The sequence below is a fragment of the Morone saxatilis genome, unplaced genomic scaffold (assembly GCF_004916995.1).
Source record: "Morone saxatilis isolate NCDOM2014 unplaced genomic scaffold, NCSU_SB_2.0 Contig16, whole genome shotgun sequence".
Taxonomy (NCBI): domain Eukaryota; kingdom Metazoa; phylum Chordata; class Actinopteri; family Moronidae; genus Morone; species Morone saxatilis.
Genome location: NW_023339718.1, coordinates 16,532,870 through 16,554,680, shown reverse-complemented (window position 1 = coordinate 16,554,680; position 21,811 = coordinate 16,532,870). Strand labels below are relative to the sequence as shown.

Sequence of the window (21,811 nt, the reverse complement as noted above, 5' to 3'; positions counted from 1 at the left end):
AAAATGAAGTGTCAAGGACAATGGTTGGAGTGCTGAGATCAAACGGCTCCATGTTCAACTGCTTTATTTTTAACTAGCACTAATTATAATTTCGTGAAAGAAGTTGTGCCTGTTTGTGGTTGCATAGTACCCCAAATACAATGGACTTGCAGCAGAATGACAGGGAAAGACACATCAGGGGTGGCAATCACGCTTGCAGTTTATTTACAACAAAAGTAAATATCATATGACAGACAGGTTAAAAAGTAAACATACATTCATTAACATGAAACACCATACTAAATACAGTTATTATCTAAGTTACAACCGTACTATTACTGTGAAACTGTTTAATTGCTCACTAGCAAGGTACACAACAACTCGTATTCAAATATCCAACAGCACCTGAAGGCAGCAGAAGCGTTTCCACAGTCAGTGGTATTGAGGTTGTTTCAGGTCTTGGTACTGAATGAGTATGTTCAGTTTATATTTAACAGTAGTTCACAGTGTTTGTTGTTGTTGATTTTTGCATGTTTTACAGTAATAAACTTTGATCAACATCTTCCTTAACATAAAGAATTAGAATATTTTTTATAAAGAATAAAAAAAATGGAGGATCTTCACATGATAGTTACTCATGGATATCCATTAGTGTCTTTAAACAAATCTAAGTAACACCTTAATGACAATGCGTTCCACTTTGAAATGTTACCATATTAGTTCTGACGTTTTAGTTAGTGAATAAACAAATCAAATCCTTCCAATAACGGCTGTACCATAAAAAAACATTTCATAAAAAAGGTTTAAAATCTACAAAACATGAAAAATGTATTTGTAACCACGTTGTTCAGAAATACACAGTATAGTAAGAAAGAAGAGGACGATTCATGAAAAGAAAACGTAGCTTCCCAAACAAAAATCCACGGTGGAAGCCCTCGCTACCGTCCACGATGTGAAGGAAATCGTTATATTCCATGTCGAACAATGTGGCGTTGCAGTTCAAAGCTGTTTGTGAGGTTTCGTCCACAAAACTCACAGGTGAACAGTTTCTCCTCTGTAGCTGCTCCATCCAGAACTGTGGTTTCCCCTGAAGAACAAGACAAATGAACTAAGGCTGGTGTCACATGTAATTTCCAAGACCTAACTAGTTGCAACCCACAGTTACTCCCATGAAACTATTAATCAGTCTATAAAATGTCAGAAAACAGTGAAAAATGCCAGTCACTATTTCTAGCAGCCCAATATAACATCTTAAAAAGGGACAGTTCACCCCAAAATACATATATCCAGAGAAGGCCACAGCTAAGGGCCATAGGTCGGAGTCCAACCCACGGTCGCTGCAGTGTATTTTCCATCCTCCACTGTCAAAACTCAAACCAAATATTCTGTCAAATATGTTCAGAACACTTTATTGTGGTTTATTGTGATCACTTTACTGTCTTACCTTTGGGCACATGTGGATTCTCAGATTCCTTCTCATTGTCTTCGGCGATCATCTCCTCTCTGTCCTGCTTTTGCTCACCATCATCATTCTTATCTTCCTCTTTGCAAAGAGGTTGCATTTCTTCTTTCAGATATTCATTCTCAAGTACTGGCATTTCCCCGTAAGGGTCTCTTACTTCCTCACTGTTTTTTGGATTTTTTACTTGATCCTCTTTGCATTTAGTAAACGAGACGCCTAAGATCTCCTTATGGCTTATCTTAAGTTGTCCACAGTTGGGCTTAATAGTTAGCAAATGCCTTTCAACTGTAAAACACTCTGGAGCCCTGTTGTTATTCGCCAGCCTATGATTTGTTTTGGCAGAGGCGGAAATGTCCTCTGTGTTCACTTGATTTTTTCGGTTGTGTGCCAAAGTGCTGCTGCCCTCTTTATCCAGCAGTAGGATATGGCGCAGTATATCATTTTCTATCCTAGCCTCAAAGTTCAACGTCCTATGCTTTAACGTCTTAATATGTAGCTTATGGCTCTGTGCGTTTTCAGCTACTCTACCACATGTCGTTGAGCTCCCCTCTGCTGCCTGCTCTTTTTGTTGAGTGAGTGTTATGCTGCTGTCCTCACCACCTCTGAGTTTGGGTTGGGCTTGGTTCTCGTTTGTCCTCTCTTTCTCTGGACAATTGCGATCCTCAAGCTGGATATCTGTATTGTTTCTCTCTATCTCCTGTCTTCTTGCAGAGTCTGGCAAGAATATCATTTTTGCTTGTTCTTGTTGGTCAGTGGTGTTTGGTTTTGTACTCTCATCTCGAAGGTCTAATACAGAGCTCTCAGCAGGGTTTTCTTCCTTTCCATTCTTCCCGTCCTGCTCTTGGCTCTGATACGCCTCCTTGATCTGTAGCGTAATATTCTCCACGTTGTTATTTTCTGCCGGGTTCTTAGCTTGTGTCTCGTGTGGAACTTCATTACAGTTTCTAACAAACTCCTCTGTTCTTACATCCTCACTGTCACTGCTGTGGCGCTCTAAGTTAGACAAACGTTCTTCTTCTTCTGGCATGCCAACCCTTGCCTCCAGCTGATCAAGGCTGATCTGACCCACAAGCTCATGATTCCTCACAACCTGCACGAAAAACAAGCAAAAAAAATTAAAGTACACATTTTCAAGAACCCATATAGTCCATTTTCTCTGCGGTAAACGTATCCACTATCCAGGGGGCCAGGAACCAATTCAGGAGCCTGTGTTTCAACTGAAGGAACCAAGGTTTAAATTTAGTTTCCCAGCCATAATTCCCAGGACACCACTCCCTGCTCTGAAGAGAACTTTTCAATGAACCAGAACTATTGGGGTAGTATTTGCAGTGCTGAACGTAGCCAATTGATACAAACCTTATGGCTGTTATTTAACTACTTTTCCTAATCTTTGTGGTTAAGAAAATGAACGTGCAGAAGAGACTTTTAGCTGCTAGTTTAGTTCTTGTGGCTCCATAGTTCCAGGAATTATTTGGTTGAAAAGGGGCTACTGAGTCATACCTGCAATACCCTCTGAACCCCTAAAGCCAGACTCAGACTACAGAAACTTAGAAAATCCTAACAATGGGGGTTGCATCACACATGAGAAACTTCACAAATATTCTTCTCTAATCTTTAACAGAATTTAACAACAATGGTGCACTGCACACTACAAAATATTACTGTGCCAGAGGGAGCAATGTACCACCTTATGTGATCTCATAGGAACTACCACTAGCTGTAGTAACAGTGATGCTTTGCTGCAAGAAACAAAAGCAGAAGGCTAAACAAGTCTGGGTTGGGGAGAAGCAGTCAGTGAGAACTGGAGGTGAGATTTTAACTGTTTTAATCAGTCTTGTCTGTAAACAATAGTGTGCAAGCTGTTAACCTCAAGGGCTAGAAAATGGATCCTAAATGTGTTACATCATATTTTGTTATTTATCATTTATTTTATTTTAGTTTTATGTCTTTACATTTTTCAAATTCCAGTAAATTAAAGTAGATCATTCATTATTAATTAAAACACAAAGGAATTCCAGAGATGCACAGAGCGGTTTAGCTATAAAGCCTCACCTGATGCTTATCGCTCAAGTGTGCCTCCAAGTCGCTCAGCCGAGTACAGTCGAAGTAGCACAGCCGGCACTTGTAGGGTTTGATGTCATCGTGCCTCATCATGTGCAGACGCAGGTTTTCAGCACTGCCGCTCGTGAATGTGCACTTATGACAGCGGAAGACAATACCTTGAAGGCAACGTGACAGCTTTGAGCGACGCACCTCTATCGGCACAACGCGTTCCTCTGGAAACAGAAGAAACAAAAAGACGGATCAGGACAGATCAGGGTATCAGGGGGTGGGAACACAGAATCCTGTCGAGCATCTAACATACCGCGATGTAAGATAATGTGATCGATCATGTTATTCTTGTTCTTGGTCTGGTAGAGGCAGAAAGGGCAGCGGAGGTCTTTCTGATGCGAAGGTTCTGACTGGCAGGTAGAGTGACCGGTCTCCATGTGCATTTCCAGAGTTTTCCTAATGAAAGGCAGGAAAAACAAATTTATGTCCGTTACAAAATGTTATTCATGCTTGGAGACAAATATTTCCGTCACAAATCTCTCACATGAAAGCTTACGGTGTGAACGGTCCTATCTAGAGCAAGTGTTTGGTTTGTCCCTTCTAGGCTACAGTAGAAGCATGGCAGAAATTGCAGAAGCTTGTCACAGTTCAAAAACACTGACTTTTTACATAAAGAAAAATACTTAGTTAGTAACTTACCTAAAACCAGTGACAAAGTTGCAGTCCTTACACCTGAGGATCTTCTTTCCATGGGTCCTTAGGTAATGTCGTCGTATACTAGACAGGTGTCCAGTGTTGAAATTGCAGACTTCACAGTGAAGCAGGCTGTTCTCAGGTAAACTGGTTTCTTGGACGTTTGCTTTCAATGCAGCACCAGCCTGTGCCATCAAGTTATAATGGTTCAACTGCCGCTGCACATCTGGGGGCTCCAAGTATGATTCTGTCAAAGTAAAAGTGCAATGCAAAAAGTGTTGTTTAATATGCATTTTGACAGCTACATACAGTACATTATGATTTATAAAACATAATATGGATGACTTGCTTTCAGTAATTTCAAGTTCTTCATCAAGTTCAGACAAATTGTTCAATTCCTCTGACAAATTAGGGGGATCCTTGTCAGCCCTCTGAGCGCTCTCCTCATCTTGGTAGTCACTCTCAGCAGTATCCATAAGGACATCTGGGCATTAAGACACAATATGTACATGGAAGGACAAGACAAAAACAAAAGAAACATTATTATTATCTCAATACAAGTGCTGTGTCATTTGTTCTGTACAGTTGTTTATTGCTGGTATGGAAATGTTCTAGTTCACTGGTGAGATTGATTGATTTTATTGTATGATTAAGGATGTAGTTTCTAATATTTAGCCTCCCCTTATTGACATTAATATGGTGGACAGTAGTATTAGAAGCACTTATCAGCATACTGACTTACTCAGCAGCATAACAACTGTTGTGTTAGAGTGGGTGAACTTTAGCTAGGTGTACCTAATAAACTGGCAGCTGAGTGTATACTAGAAACCTATGCAGTAACAGCTTATTTTGAGAAAACCTGTAAAAACATGTATGCCTAACATGTCCTTGAATGTGCAACATGTCATCAAGATAACCTACAAATTAGCTGATAATCCAATATGTTCTGTGATCAAATATGCCCGCAAAAGAGATCATATATGATGAGTAGTAACATAAAACAGATACCAGTGTATTGAATGTCATATACAAGTTACTCACCATGATGCTTTTTCATAAAATGACTCCTCCACAGGCCCATGACGGTTGTCCGATAGGAACAGAAGCTACATAGGAATGGTCGTATTGTCCCAGCTTTGTAGATGATGTATTTGTTAATGCTGATGAGATGATGACAAAAATACAAACCAAAAACATTCAGTCAGATATAATCCGTTACCTCATCAAAAACTAAATACATGTTGGGGGTTGTGCATATGAAGGACATCACATTTGTGTAGTGTATTTTTAATTTTCATTCATTTTAAAGTACTATACAATGCTGTGACGGTATTCATTTGCTTTGTAAAGCTATCTGAGTGTGCGCAAATGAGGCCAACTGAAGAGCTGTCATAAGAGCTCATAAGCGTAAACCTAAATGTAGCAATTATAAACAATGTTGTTCACACATTTGTTTTGAATAGCTGACATAGCTAAATGCTGACAGACTCTCTGGTCTAGTCATAAACACTGAATCCAAATCGCCTAGGTTTCTTCTTACTTGTGCTTCAATGATGAGGTAGACACATTGTCCATTTTCTTGATGGCCGCCAGGGCTGCATGGCTGCGCTCATGTGAACGTAAACCTTTCAGCGACATGAATTTCCGCCCACACTGTTTGCAAGTGTGTTCGTCTTCCCTCGGGTCCAGCTCTGGTTGCTCCAGATCGGCGTGTTTTGAAGGCGACAACAGAGGACTTGTTGGCAGAGTGAAGGTCTCTGTTGGTGTCACATTCCACTGGGCCAGTTCCGCCACCGTTTCAAAAACGGGCAGTTCATCTTGCCTACAGAGCTGGAAATTAAACACAGCAATTGTCAACAAAAGTGTAGCAGAAGCACAAAGAAAAGGATCAATCGTGTAAAATACCATATTGGTAGATTCAACTTACTTCGATGGATTTGGCCTCTGGTGCTGTCGTAATGGCAAGTGATGGCGTTCTCTCAGCAGCTTCCGCCATCTTCTTCCCCTGCTCTCTGTGGCGATCCAGATGATCACACAGCTTTCGGATTCCATTCATTTGTTTCTTGCAGAGGGAACATATGTAAAGTCCAGTGCTTTTCTTTGATGCTAGTGATAACACAATGAAGTCCAATGTGCAATCTGACCTATGAAAAGTACTATAGTGATCAATAAGCAGCTGAGACGAGTCAAACGTTAAGTTTTGACACATCTTACATTTGACGTGTGCACTTTCCTCAGATTCAGCTACAGGCAAGTTGCTGGCCTTGTGTTTACATTTATTATACTTCTGCAGCAGTTTGTGTGTGGTCAATGCATCCAATTTGTGGGTATTTTTGTAGTGACAATGCAGGTACCTCCGACACGATCCTATATAGGTACAGATGTGGCACTTGTACAGAAATACTTTGTTCGGTAGTGTGCTTGGTTGACATGTCTCAAGAGTTCCCAACTCGTGACTGAGGCCAGTTTCTGTGGTGCTCACTGCTGACGTTTGGTTTTCTATTGGAGAGACAGCTTCCAATATGGAGCCTTGAGAGCCATGAGCAGGTTGTTTTCCAGCTTCAGTTTGAACTGAATGTTCAGAAGCTGTTGCCATAGCCTGACCGTGGTCCCTCTCACAGTGGTTTTTAAGTTTCTTCAACGATACATGAATTTGAGGACATTTTTTACACGCGTACCCTCTTGTATTAGAAGCTTTTCCCATAGTACAACTGACTATGTTGGTTACAAGAACTTCTTCTGTCTGAAGTTCATCTGCCCTAGCTACGATTTCTGGATGCTTCATTTGGCAATGAGTGAGAGTGCCATGGTAGCTAGCATTCATATAGGGACAACACGGACACCTGTAGACCAACATTTTGTTATCCTCTGCCGTCATGTCCTCAGAATTGTTTTCTGGTTGTTGAGTTAAAGGGCGGTCAGGAACTGTTGCTGCTGGTGTCACCTGCGTGAACAGTGGAGCACAGTATTTTAAGAAGGCTTCCTTTCCATGCTTATTAGCATAATGGCTTCCAAGGCGCTTTTTCCTGAAATAGGAACTGGAACACAGGACACACTTGTATAAAGGTGCCTGAACTTTTGAAACAGATGCATTCTGGTGGCGAACGTGCATGTGCCGACTTAGCGCAAGTTGTGTGCTGCAACCATAAGAGCAGTACTGGCACTTAATCACTGCATACATTTTCTTACTTAAAAAGGAAGCTTTCGATACTGTTCCCTGATTGCTGAGGGTCTTGTATTGTTTTTTTTTACTCACGGCTGATGGTTTAGGGGCTGATTGTGGCATGTTTGCCACTGCGTTTGCCACAGTCCCTTTATGGCCCTTCTCGCGGTGCTTGTTCAGCTTCTCCAGCGTTGCGTAGATTTCGGGGCAGGTTTTACACATGTACCCACTAAGTCTTATGCCATGGCCTTTTCTTTTCAAACAGTGCTCCCACTTGCGTACATGTGCTTCATCCACGTAATAACTGTCTGCCCTGGATGCAAGGGCAGGATGCCTCATCTGGCAGTGAGTGAGGACTCCATGATAATTGGTATTCACGTAGGTACAATGTGGACACTTAAAGACATGCACACGTGTTTGGGTTTGCACTTGCTCTTCCTGTTGTTCATCTACATTTTCAGCTAAAGCGTCTTGGTGTTTCATTCCACAGTGAGTGTTGAGCCCACGCTGGGTAGGAAACCTTGCAGGGCAGTAAACACACTTAAACGTAGTGGGAGATGCTGTTGCTTCATGAGATGAACCAGGGGAATTTTCAAATTCAAGAGGCGCTTGGTAGGTGTCAAAGGGCAAAGGCAATTCATTGTGGTCTTGCACCTGCCTGTTTGCACTCGGCTTCTTGCTGTTAAGGATGTCCAGGACTGAGCCGTCTTCTTTCACAGACCAAGGATGAACGGCGCGGTAGTGGCATGCGATGTCTGATTTCGAGCTTCCTTTAAACGAACATGCTCTGCACGAATACATCTTGGTTTCGTTTTGCCCAGATCTTTGAGCTCGTAAGCTGGCATCAGTGTCATCGCTGTCACTACCACGGTCAGTGTGCTTTATTTGAGGTTTCTTCTTTTTAGGAGGGCTTGCATCAGGACCGACATACAACCGAGAAGTAACATACTGAAGGCTTGGTCTACGTCCTGGGTGTTGTTCCTGGTAGTGATTATACACAGCTGCTGCTTTTTTGTGAGAGAAAACACACAAATCGCAGTGATACCCTGTCTGTAAAGTTCCTCGTTTAAAACACACTTTTAAAACCTCGGTGACTGAGCGATTGGCCTTGTGGATTTTCCACATGTGTCTCCTTAAAAGATACACATATTGAGTGCTGTATGGACATCTATGGCAATGAAGGGTCCTCTGTGTTTGTGAGGCAGAAACTTTGACATGCTTTTTTCTTTTGTCTTGTTCATCATCTTTTTCCCCAAGGGATGCTTGACTGACTTCTTGGTTTGCAGTCGTCTGTGTCTGGTTGAGAACCATATTAGTATACAGACGGACTTGTTCACCCGTAACCATGAATCCACGGTGTATTTTGAAGTAATGTCGAAGTACCTCATACACAGTTCTGTGTCTATAGTTGCAAAAGTGGCAGAAAAATGCAGGTCCATCACTCTCATTCATAAGAGGAAGAGGTAGATTCGTAGAAAAAGATAACTCCTTTGCTTGAGATTTAGATTTTTCGATTTGATCGCGAACTGACGCTGTATGTTCAATAATGCAATCCCTGCTGGAATTAATGCTTTGGTGAACTTTGGCTTGATGGCTCAATACTCCGATTACAGATGGATTTCCATAGTTGCACTTTTGGCAGTAAAATAAGTTTTCTGCACATGCATAAGCATTAAATCCCATCGCCGAAGAATCTGCTGCCTCAATATCTTTATGCTGAAGTTCTTTTTCACTACGTACCTCAACTTGTTTGCTAGTTTTAGAATCAGAAGCTGCAGCTCTTCTTGAGGCTTTAGCTTCTCTTTGAAGTTTCTTTTTCTGCACCTTAGCACTGTGACACAAGATCTCTTCAATATCGGTTGGTTCCTGCTCAGCGTGTTTTGAGTTATGATGACTAACGACACTTTTAATGTTGGTACTTGAGTAACCGCAAAACTGGCAGTAAAACAATTTATTTGTTGAACTGCCAGATAAACCGTCCATTACAGCAGACATTTCCCTAATACGTTTGGTAGACCTCTTCATTTGTTTCCTTTTGTCTTCAGAAACTTCCACTTTCTTTCCTTCTGTTTTTGTAGACTCTGAACGAGTCTTAGAAGCTTCTTGTGTGACCTTAGGATTTCTCAATGACAATGAAATCTTTTGCTGGGAAAGATCAGCTTGGTTTCTTGTCCTCTCATGAGGACCGAATGTGTTTTTTTGAGATGTAGATTTTTCTATTGTTGTCACAGAATCTGGGGACTTTTCAGGCATCATCTGCGATGTTGTGACACGTGCTGACTGCTTAATTTTGTCTATTGTGACCGCTTCATCTGGGTGACTTTTTTGGTAGTGGACATGCATAACTACAACTGACTTGTGACTAAAGTTGCACTTGTTGCAATCATACAATGCCCCTTCGGCTCTTTTGGAGCTGGGATGTTGGGGTGGGGGTGCATTTTTGACTTCCTTACTCGGTTCACACGCACTCTCAAGACCTTGTGGTCTTTCTGGACTGGGCGCTTTTTCACATGTGTTCGACTGTGATGGTTCCTCTTGGCAGCTAGTCACCGAATATCTGTAGTACATCAAGGAATTGTCCACTTTGTGTGTTGGGTGTGTTTGCTTGTAATGTTTTATCAAGGTCTTCAATGCAGTTGTGGTAAATTGACAGACAAAACATTTGAAAAGCAAACGGAGTTCAGATGATTGCATCGTGAATACATTTGGGGCCTCTGGATGATTTTCCATATAGTGTCTCTTGAGGTCAGCTACACTGAAAAACTCAACTGGACACTCCAGGCAACGAAAGGTAGCACTCTGATCACTCGGCTCCTGAATGTAAACGGTTTTATATCTTACGTAAGGGTGGTTGTTCTGATAATGAGTTGACAAAAGTGTGATGCTAACATCGGTGTAGTCACAGTGCTTACAAAAATAAATTTTTGGGCTTTTCATGTCTCCATTAACAAGATTCGCCTTCTTTTCTTCTTCGTCTTCACTAAATTCAAATGAAAACTCTGTGTTACTTGATGATTGTTGTTGTCGTTTGCTTGCATCGGCTTCCTCTCTTCTCTTTGCCTCTTCCTTTGCTTTTTTAGCAGGAGGTCCTTTTGAGCTCTCATTATTGGTCCTCTTGCCAACATTGTTAGGAACTGTTCCTTCAAATTGTTCCTCGGGCTTTGGCGCTCGCAGGTCACTGACTAGAAGTTGGTCACTTAGCAAAAAACGGTCAGATTTACATCCGGAGATATCTATCGTGGGCTTGGCAGTGACTTTAAACACACCACTACTGTTTGGGCTGGAGTCTGGAGGAGATTCTTGCAAAACCAGGGTTTCTTTGGCGCTATCTAGAAGCACTGTGCTGTCAGCTAACTTCACTGGGGATTTCCCAGTTGATCCAGAGGATGACACAAAGTACTTTGTGATGGTTTGCAATGGCCTCTTGTATGTTTTCACATCCTTTGAGGAGTTAAGTGTGCATTTAGTTTTTGAGGTAGACGTAACTGAAAGAGTGGAGGAAATCTCTCGTGCTCCAGCAGCTTCCTTGAGCTGGTCCGTCGAAGGATTTTTGGTGTCCGGGTTTTCAGAACTGATTCGATTTCCTATCACGTTCTGATCCTCTGTTTTGTTTTTACAGTGTTCGTCATGTTCATTTAAAACGTCCCGACTGCAAGCTTTAAAATCACAGCGCTGGCATTCAAAATGATCTCCTGAACTGCTGCTTATGTTGTCGGTGCTGGCTTTGGTAGTCCCAGCATTTTTTAAACCAGCATCTCTGAGAGCCACATCTACATCAAAGCCATGCACCTTGTTGAGGTGTTCAAAAAGGTAGACCTTGGATTTGAAGGTAAGTGTACAGTGACTACACTGGAAAGACTTCAAGGGTTCTTGAGTTTGAGCTTGATTGCATATCACGTGGCCAGAGGTGGAAATTGAATCTGAGGGGGTAAATAACAGATAATGATGACTACTTAATATGATATAATGATGCACTTCATTGAAACAACACTCAACAGTGTCAGAAATATTGACTGTAATAAATACCTTTTTGCATCTTGCTTTCCTCTCTAAACCCAGAGCCTTACATATAAAAGACACAGCTGTGACACACCTGGAAGCAGGTTAAAAACATACATTATTGCATCGTACAAGGCACAAGAGCAGCGCCATATATTTGGTTCCTACTTTGTTACCACAGTTAAAGTTTAGTGCACTACTGAGGGTTTCTACTGAGGACTTCAAAATTACACACCAACAGCAACAGGTGGCAGTAAGCTGAAAAAAACTTGGGTATTTATCAGTCGTTCAACAGGAAGGAAAGGGAAAACGAGCTCAGTCCCACTATTAACTAAACTGACACGAACTCTCTCAACAACACAAGCGAAGAAAAAGTGGACGAACACAACTCAGTAAAATATTCAGTGCTATCATGTACTCACGCGTGCAGACAAACTTGAGGTTGAGGCTTAAGAAGCAACGCTTTCAATAGCTGATGTTGTTAACGTGCAGAAACCACACATTTCCGCCATTTTTCGCGCGAGTGCAACTCCATCTGGCTTGTGCTTCCGCTCCAACGAGACATCAATGGGTTTCAGCTACCGCTTCACTTCCGGCGAGACTCACCGTAACCTTCAAAATAAAGTTATAATTTCAGAACTTTAATGCATAGCTTCTTTGGGTCTGTGCTGTGATGTGTTTTTCAGAATTATATAGACCAGAGCAAAAAACATTTTCCCTTAAATTAAAACATGACATATTAACGGTGCATTTTTACTTTGTAATAATGTAATAATTAAATAATAAAAAGGGTCTTATTTTTTAAACGACATTATGAAAAGAATACAGAAAACATCAAACAATACAAAAAGTATTTACGTATTGTTTTTTGTTATTGTTATATGGCGGAGAATAATTTTATCATCCATACTATCAAGCTAAATTGGTGCATCTCATGTTTTAATTAAGATTAGGTGTTCGGCCATGCTTTAATTGTGAAATCAGAGACAGATATGACCGGAAGTACTTAGTCTTCGCTTTGTGGCTCATTATTAGTCTAAAGAAACGCTTCCCCTTTTTTTCAAATCCTCTCATTTGAGGTTTGTTTAATAATGTTTCATTTTCTCCCATGTGACACAATATATTCACAATACATTTTTGTACATTAGATTGGATATATGAGGCACATTTGATAGCGAAACTTTAATAACAGTCCAGGAAAACATCAATATTTATTTTATCCTCGTTTCTGTTCTGTTCTGACAAGTGATAATCCGCCTTTATAAACCCAGGTGGATTAAATAACCTCCAGGAACATCACAGCAATCACCCCAAAGAGAAAATGTGGCTGTATGTATCGATGTTGGCATTTCCTGTCGCGACTGTCGTGAGTTCCGAGTACTGACATTTCCTCCGGAGCAATATATCGGTCGTACCATAACAGGAAACAGCAGAGCAGCAGTGTCAGTGGCTGGTCTCCTTTGAAAGTGATATTTTCTCTACTTCAGTGTAAGTCTGTCTCATTACTGAGTTATCATTATATATTCAGTATTAAGTGAATGACAACACGTGTTATCAGCCTCAGTATGACTGTATCTAGCTACAAGCTAACTTAGTGATCAGACTTCCTGCTGCAGCTACACGCACAAACAGTCTGACACATGAGATCAGTCTCTGTGCAGCTGGTTCACTCCAGCACAAAAGGAATGCCTGTTGCAGCAAATCAGTCCTCCTCTGTGTGAAAGCCTTTGACAAACCATTGTGTGTCTTTATTTGTGTGTTCAGGGGTGACGTTTTCTGAGGAGAAAAAAAACTAATAATGTCAGTCTGACCTCAGAGGAACACGATGCTCTCAGCCAAGCTGACTCTGAATGTCCTGAACCGGATTCACCATGGATCTTCCTACCCCTGTCTTTACTCCCTGTCAAACTGCCTCCTTCACATGGAAGGACGGAGGACTACAGATGGTCTTCAGTCAGACTCCAGTATGCTGAGGAGAGGGTTTTACAGCCAGAGTGCAATCCGCCCATCACTCAGACTACGGGAAACACAGCACTATGGGAGAAGATCTTTCAGTCTGTCAGCTGCTACAATTGTGAATGCAGCTCCAGCACCTGTCCGGCCATATCTCCGGTTGATGAGGCTGGACAAGCCTATTGGTTTGTACATTCATCTGTAATGCAAATCACATGCTTCTGTGTATGTTTATACAATTATTCAGAGAGGAACTGTTACTGTATAGGGACCTAATTTAAATATTAGCCTGTATATTTTTTAAAAACAGTGTCCGGATTGGTTCATCATTAGTTTTAGCCGAAGTTTGGAATATTGGTAAATCTGCCTTTTTGGGATCTTTTGAGAGTAATTAACACAGTTGTGTAATAAAGAACTTTATAAGAATATAATAGTGTATTAAAACACTAAATGACCTTGAGATCTAAACTTCTGTGCATCCCAAAACAAAACAAAATAGAAAAATTCGATCTACATCTCTACATCTGCAGCTTGGAATTTAACTGAAAGGTCTGGGCAACCTAAAATAAAAACACAAAGCTTGGACACAAAGGGCGTACTACACAGGGGAGCTTGATGCACTTTTCAGAAAGCTTTTGTGCCAACACCAGGCAAGCTGCTGAGAATAAACGTAAGAGCCCCTCAGCAGTAGTCAAACACTTTCCCCACCAGACCACAGTTTAAACTTTCAGAGACTCACTGTCTCTATCGGCTTGGCCTTCATGTCTTCATAGCTTTGTTTAATCTCCTGTTTATGGTGTGTCTCTGTATTGTAGGAACATGGTTGTTGTATCTCCCGTGTACATGGAGCATTGCTCTGGCTTCTGACCCCGGATGTCTCCCACATCTGGGCATGCTCACCCTGTTTGGTACAGGTGCTCTGCTGATGAGAGGAGCGGGCTGCACCATCAATGACATGTGGGACAGAGACTTTGACAAAAAGGTATATGAAAGAATATGTAGCCATTCACACATCCAGGTGGCTTTTGTCATTAAAAATGCCCTAAAGTAAAATTTATTATGATAACTCCCAAATAACCTAAGCCCATATTTGATTTGACTTTTCCCTGTCAGCTCCATTTATTATCAACTGGATATTTCCATAACAATCTCAATTTCTTAATTGCTGTTTTTAATAATGTGTTTTATTTTATAGAGGTCTTTTCTGATCACACGTGGATAATTATAAATACAGTTTTTAGGAAGCCGTAATACTCTATGTTGATGGTTTATAGCTGTGCCTTTTACTTCACTCACAGTCACTAACACCCTCCTTACTACTATAATACAGCAAGAAGTAAGCATTCCTATCTTGATTTCTGCACTGACTGATTGAAAGTGATGTTTTGGTGCAGGTTTCCAGGACGGCCACTCGACCCATTGCGTCAGGAGAGATTTCTAGGATGCAGGCACTGGTCTTCCTAGGAGGGCAGCTCTCTCTGGCACTTGGGGTTCTCTTGTGTCTCAACTATTACAGGTATCCAGTGATCCTCTTCTTTTCATTAGATCTGTTGGACAACAGACAAGATGGAACAAATAACCAAGAGTGTAGGTCAGACAAAAAACACTGTCTTTGGACTTCATTTCTTGTGCTGTCGCATAGTTAAAGCTTGCAATATAAAGGTAATGTTGCCTTATTTGAAGGTTTATAACTCCCTTTGTTGGCCATGAAGAGATCCCTTCTTAATGCACTTTCAGTGTAAGTGATGAGGCGCAAAATCCAGAGTCCTCTTTCCATGCAAAAATGCATTTTAAAGTTTATCCGTAGTTAATATGAGGCTCTAGCTGTCTGAGTTAGACAAATCAAGTCAATATCTTCCAAAGTTACTCTCTTTTTGGTGCAAAATGCCCTCTTTTTTTACTATCTTTCCACTGCAACTCAACACAGAAACACTGTCCAGAGAAACACAAAGAGGTCATTTTGTACTAAAAAGACTGCACCTTTAAAGACACTCACTTGATTGTCCAACTCAGACTGACCAGTATCAGTATGAACAGGTCGAATGATAACAAGGACAACCTCTCTTATTGTACAAACTGTTGTTTTAAGACAGACTTCAAAAAATGTAGCAGTGAATCTATGTTATAATGCAGACTTGCAAAGTTGTTTATATATTTAAAGGCTTGATGCTGTTTGGCTCACAGTTTTCATAATGCTCTTCACAGTATAGTTTTGGGTGCTGCGTCATTATCACTTGTCATCACCTACCCGCTGATGAAGAGGATCACTTACTGGCCACAGTTTATGTTGGGTATGTACAGTATAAGATTATCCTGAGGTGTTCTACATCTAAAGATAATACTTCTTTTAATCAGCTGAAGTTGGTCTTACGTTCCTTACGCTGCTTCTGATTAGGCCTCACCTTCAACTGGGGAGCGCTGCTCGGCTGGTCCGCTGTCAAAGGCTCCTGTGATTGGTCCGTGTGCCTCCCGCTGTATTTCTCAGGAGTGATGTGGACGCTGATATATGACACAATATATGCACATCAGGTGAAGTACAGCGCTGCACAAAATACCACAGTTCCTTCTCTATGCTTCCTATAAAGCATCTGACATGTCGGGTCATTTTCGCTTACGTTTAGTAAAGAAGTTCATATAATTTGGTTGAAATATACAATGGAAATCATTTTCTATCCAGTTTTTATATTTTATATTCAACTTATCCAATTATCCATTTTACTCAGCACACAGCTCCAGCATTCAAACTAGAGGTCAGTGCAGTTAAGGACAATCACAGTCAATCTCATAATCTTCACTCATTATTAAAAAAAGCTATTTTTATTCAGCCAAATACAACAAAAGTCTGAGTGGTTATTTAAAAATTTACAGTCAATTTTATTATCATGATAATCTAGAATAAATGGATTTGGATATGCAGCAAATGGATACTAACTAACAAAGAGAGAGAGAGAGCACCAAATTTACAGTAGTATTACACTTATGTAGCTGTATTGTTTGACTCAGTAATAGTAAGATTACATATTGGGTCAATTTGGGATGATAAGCAATTGAGAATATACTGTATTTAAATAAAAACCTTCCAAAACAGCGTAAAAGTAAGTAAAGACTTAATTCGTTCAGGACTGTGGTCTCTACCAAATTGGATACACAATAAACACATATTTATTTATTTTTTCTAAATGGTTTCTTTGAAATCTTTGTTTTTTTTATCTTAAAGGCAAACTCTTGTCTTAATATATACCTAGACTTTGGTTAAAATATCTCATTGTGTCTTTAAATACGACACATTCATGTGATCTCAATTGAAAAAGCCAAATACCAGGCATCCCTGGTAGATCTCCTGGTAGAGCTGGCGCCCCATGTATCTAGGCTGAGTCCTTGCTGCGGTGGCCATGGGCGACTCTGAGCTGTGGACCTTTTGCTGCGTGTAATCCCCTCCTGTCACTCTACAGTTATAACTATCCATTAAATGCAAAACAAAAGCCAAATACCATCAGATGTGTATTATGAATAAGAAAAGAACAATGGTGAAACTGAAACATGACTATGTACTAAATTAGGTATGGTAATCAAAACTGTTCCTTAAACCTAAAACGATTTCTATCTAAGGATTGTAGACCACTGATTACGATTGTTTCTTGGACTTTCAGCCACTCTGGTGGATGGAAGCAGGATAATACTGACTGAGACCTCTGTTCTTTCTTTGATAACAAGGATAAGGAGGACGATGTCAAAGTTGGAGTCAAATCTACGGCCCTGAGGTTCCAGGAGCAAACCAAACCTTGGCTGAGTGGCTTCACGGTAGCCATGATGTCGGGACTTGTTGCAGCCGGGGTCAATGCTGAGCAGACTCTCCCTTACTATGCTGTACTGTCCACAGTGGCCCTTCACCTAACATATCAGGTGAGGAACACGTTGTACAGTGTAGTCTAAATGATCACCGCCAAAGGGTTATTTATTACAGTGCAGAGTTTCATTCCATTGTGAGATAATATTCAACTAAAGTGAACTGGTGGTGTAAATGTGTAAATTATAACATCAGGTCCTCTCAGTTGTCCTAAACAAACATGAGTCTCAAACATGGGTTTTGATATTTGCTCTCCTCTCTTTTAGATTTACACATTGGACATTAACAAACCAGAGGACTGCTGGAAGAAATTTGTCTCAAACAGAAACCTTGGACTGTTGTTATTTTTAGGCATTGTTGCTGGCAATTTGTGGAAAGAAAGAAGAGACACTTTGCTGCAAAATGAGGAAGCTTTCAGATAAGTGAGATAACAATCAGTGCAAATATTGTTTTATTACATTTACAGTACATCACATACTGCAACACAACAAGTATATTTTGGGATATTTAAAGCTCTGTGAGACTGCAAAAGAGTTTATTGGATGCATTTTCTTTTCTTTGTTGGTTTATAAATTCACTTGGATATTGTTGAAATTAAATTGATAAATGTGTATCAGATCTCGAGTGGTTGCACACAAACACACAGAAATCAGCAACATTCAGTCACAATAAACACGCCTAATTGGGGAAATTTAACATATTGTTGTAATTGTTGTTGAATACGCCTCAAAGCCACATTAAGCAATTTCTACCACTAGGGAGCAGAAAGATGCCCAAACAACATCCACCTTTAAAGCATCTTCTGGTGTTTTTTTGTCCACCAACTGTTGGGAAAAATATCTGGCTCTTAACTTTCTTCATGAGTCACTGGTTTACTTCAGCTCTCAGGCTGCTAACGTACACTTGCCATGTCTGAGCTTGTCTGCAGGAAACTGCTTATTATTGTAATCACACTCTGAAAACGAGGAACAAAACAAAAATCTTACGCTCTATTGTGACTTTTAATGCTCGGAGCATGGTACACAAGACGGAAGGTTGTTTGTAATATGCACACCGATGGGAAGCTGGTCGAGGTTGCTTCTCTTTCAGTTAGCATCTTGCGTGCCTTTGTTCTCATTGTTGGCGTCCAGGTGGGCAACAGTGCCTTAGTTTAAGCAATCAGGTCAAGGTTCATTCAGTCAAAGGTTACAGTGTACAGGATTCAGCATGATCAAACATAAAGGAAATTAACATGATTACATGTGCGTGATGAAACACAATTAATTTCATAGAAGCGGTTGGTGAGTCATCACGATTAACCAGGCTGCTTTCACAACCATAATAATGTGATGAAAGAGGCTTAAAGCTATACACACTGCTGGTTCAGTGATATGTCTCACATTACATTGTGGCAATGGCATCTGACATTGCTTGTCTACCACCTAGTTTTATGATTACAAGTACACGATCAGGTGCATCCCTATCAAAGCCAATAATCAAGAATGTAATTTAATGCAAGTTTAAATTGTAAAAGTCATATTCAGTTTAGGGCAGTGTAGAACAGCCCTGCCCCAAATTTTACCCCCGAAGTCCAGTTCATTTCGCAATAGTGGTGGCTGAAACATACAGAAATAAAGTATAATTTCCAGTTACATTCTCTAAGGCTGCTCAAGACAAGGGATAATTTAAAATTTGAAAATGATCCACCGCTATTCTGTAGATAAAGCAGCTTTTTGTTGTACAGTAGTTACTCATTTTTCATAGCAAAACAGTTGAGAGTGATATAAAGTTCCAGTTCCAGTTCATATATTTTAATGAGTAGTAAGTAATAAGTAATAAGTAATAAGTACAAGCTTGATATATTGGAGAGGAGCTATATATCTCAAATACATAGGCAGGGGAGTGTGTTCGCATGACTACATTACTAAACTGTGTTGAGTTTTAAAAGGATAAAGAGCAGAATAATATTACAAAGTGGAAACAGACCTATGTATGTTGTCGACAAAAGTCTCAAACCAGACATATTTCTTAATTCTACTGCTATAACAATACAAGCAACAATCATTTGAGTGTTTATCCAGCTTAAACAAGTGTATGTTTTCCTCCATGTAGATGAAAGTCTTCGGCGCAGGTGACCGTGTATGTGATAATCTGCTTTCACTGTTGCAGCCCAGGTCAAAATTCCCACAAAGTGACCTAAATGCAAACCATGCCACCACAGTGAAAACCCAAAAGTCATGAACAATGGGAAACGCTTGCACCTCATATAAATCAGTCTACGCAGCCATGAAGCTGTTGTCGTGTTCCATCGGCGGGCAAACTCTGAAATGCGACTCGAGGCCTCGGTGGTCCAGAAATCTCCGTCAGATAGTCTGCTCCAGTCTGGTGAGCATCCTGGGGCATTTTCCCAAAAACCAAACCCAGCTGCGTTATTGAGACATTCACTGATCCTCCAGTGAGAATAATATTGCATCCTCAAAACCACCGCCATACCCCAAACCCACAGGATGCCATAGAAAAAAATGGAGTTGTAGGGATCATAGATGTTGTGTTTCAGAAAATAGACAAGACAATACCTTAAACACTCCAGCAACAGCACCTGTATCAGCTTTAGGAAGACCACACCCTGTGGATTAGGTGGAGGGTTGAGTCTTATTCCCGCCATTAGGGACACGAATCGACTGTAGGAGCACAAAGGGCCACCAAGCAGTGTGGTGAAATTGAGGGTGTAGCTGATAAGAGGGAGAAGCATCACACATGCCTTCCTTTTGGATGAAGCATTAAATGTTAGCATAACTCGTTTCTCCTGGAGGTCCATGGACACTGAGGTGATTCTCTGAGTGAGTAGCATCAAAGAGGACATAGCCAAAAACAATCTGAAAGAGCAAGAGTTGTTCGTCTGATCACATATGAATATCTGCATGCTTTTTTCAGGTTTTAAGCATCTAATAACGTAGGTTCAAAGTTCGTCCTTAACAGTTTCACCTTAAGGTTTATTTAGTAACCGTTCTGGAGCTTTTGATCATATCACAAAATTGATTCTTAGAGGCAGCAGCTAACGATTTCTGACAAAAAGTGAACATGGATGAGGTGTCTTAGAAAGAAAGCCTCAGTTCTATAGCAATTGAGTTAACTCACTCTGCTGATGATAACAGTGTGATGTGGTCGAAAGCTCCAGGACAGCTCCTAAATGGACCCTCAGGCGAGACTGTTTTGTCAGATTCAATATCATTGTAAAAGGGAATCCATTTTGAGCAAATACTTTAGCACTTAATTATATATCTCTGTGCTGTGTACTCTTCATCTATGCATCTTAAGCACTATTCTATTTTTTTGTCTTTGTCAACAAATCCAATGAAAAGACCAAAACCAGCAATATGTTTATCCGTCTCAGTAGTTTCAGATTTCCAGAGCTCGTCTGTGGCTTATTACTGAAGACATTTAAAAATGTGTAGAAATTATAATTAAATTTTTTTAAAAGGCAAAACTATTTTATCAAACATCTGGGTACTGTAGGTTTTGAAAACAAAATAAAACATGAAGTCGTGCATTTTGTGTGCTTGTAATAAAAATAAAACTAAACTACAGTCCCAATGTTCATTATAACAAAGGATCACCTAGTGAGTGCATTATGTTTTTTTTTTTATTATACCAGGTGATACTTGTTAGTAGGATCAATTCATTGAGGCTTTTGGTCTTTTCATGGGATTTTTTGACAATGATAAAAATACACAATATCACCAGACTTATCCTTTAAATACAAATTACTAATAGCTTAGCTGATCATTCATAATTTATATAAGGATGAAGGTGTCAGCTAACATAACGCCGAACTCATTTAAAATGAATACCTGATGCAGACAGGCTCATGCAGGTAGTATTCCCTGTACTGTATAAGCAGGTGCCAGAAGGTTTGCCACAACATCTGGATACTAAAGGCCCAGATGTGGACACTGCTGGGATCCACAGAGCACACGAGCAGAATAAAGACAAAGGTGGAGGTGAACAGAAGTGCGCTGTAGATCCCCATTGTGACGACTGCCAGGACACATCCTCCAATAGCGACAAACAGGTACCTGTACACAGAAATCTGTGTTAACGACTAGAGCTGCAATGATTTGCTGATAAACTGGTTAGTCAATGGATGGGAAAACTCTGTTAACTAAGCAAAAATGGCCAAGATTCTCCGGTTGCAGCTTCTCCAATGTCATGATTGGCTGGTTTTGTCTTTCTTTATATCATTGTGAACTGAATATTGGACTGGGTTTTAGACTGGTTAGACAAAACAAGACATAAGACCAAACAATTAAATTAAAACTAAACTAAATTAAACGATTAATCAGGGAAATGGTCTGCAGATTAATTGATGAATGAAAATAATCGCTAGCTACACTACACTTCACTTCCTGACTGATTAGGATTTCTCAAGTCATTTTATTTAAAGAATACATTTAAACCAAAATATTTACAGTTTTACAGAGAAGTTCAGAATACAATTAGATAAATAAAATACTAACAAATGAATATGAAATAAAAATAAATATGTACAAGACTGTCTGTAGTGTTGTGTCCCCGGTTAAAAAACTCTTATGTTATGTTCCAGTTGGTCTGATTATTTCATACAGGGTCACATTTACAAATCAAACTTCATTAAACTACTAAAATACAAACTGATATTATTAAA

General features: G+C 40.2%; 3 protein-coding genes across 3 annotated transcripts; 1 reads left to right on the top strand and 2 right to left on the bottom strand.

Annotated features, from left to right (window-relative positions):
* Window positions 1-186: 186 nt before the first annotated feature.
* On the bottom strand, window positions 187-11,905 carry LOC118325687 (zinc finger protein 462-like). Its single transcript, XM_035658459.1, has 11 exons — window positions 11,771-11,905; window positions 11,376-11,442; window positions 6,114-11,269; window positions 5,727-6,016; window positions 5,228-5,346; window positions 4,536-4,670; window positions 4,193-4,433; window positions 3,807-3,949; window positions 3,494-3,717; window positions 1,424-2,531; window positions 187-1,066 (listed from the first exon to the last, which is right to left on the bottom strand). Exons 2-11 carry the CDS (start codon window positions 11,383-11,385, stop codon window positions 945-947), a joined length of 7,548 nt encoding a protein of 2,515 aa, XP_035514352.1. The 5' UTR covers window positions 11,386-11,442; window positions 11,771-11,905; the 3' UTR covers window positions 187-944.
* A 790-nt stretch (window positions 11,906-12,695) lies between these two features.
* coq2 (coenzyme Q2 4-hydroxybenzoate polyprenyltransferase) lies at window positions 12,696-17,846 on the top strand. Its single transcript, XM_035659166.1, has 8 exons — window positions 12,696-12,836; window positions 13,113-13,486; window positions 14,117-14,283; window positions 14,696-14,817; window positions 15,507-15,592; window positions 15,697-15,830; window positions 17,016-17,204; window positions 17,415-17,846. The coding sequence occupies exons 2-8, from the start codon at window positions 13,174-13,176 to the stop codon at window positions 17,568-17,570; spliced, it is 1,167 nt and encodes a 388-aa protein (XP_035515059.1). The 5' UTR covers window positions 12,696-12,836; window positions 13,113-13,173; the 3' UTR covers window positions 17,571-17,846.
* Window positions 17,847-19,028: 1,182 nt separating this feature from the next.
* mboat4 (membrane bound O-acyltransferase domain containing 4) lies at window positions 19,029-21,407 on the bottom strand. Its single transcript, XM_035659176.1, has 2 exons — window positions 20,979-21,407; window positions 19,029-20,003 (listed from the first exon to the last, which is right to left on the bottom strand). Exons 1-2 carry the CDS (start codon window positions 21,155-21,157, stop codon window positions 19,052-19,054), a joined length of 1,131 nt encoding a protein of 376 aa, XP_035515069.1. The 5' UTR covers window positions 21,158-21,407; the 3' UTR covers window positions 19,029-19,051.
* Window positions 21,408-21,811: the final 404 nt, after the last annotated feature.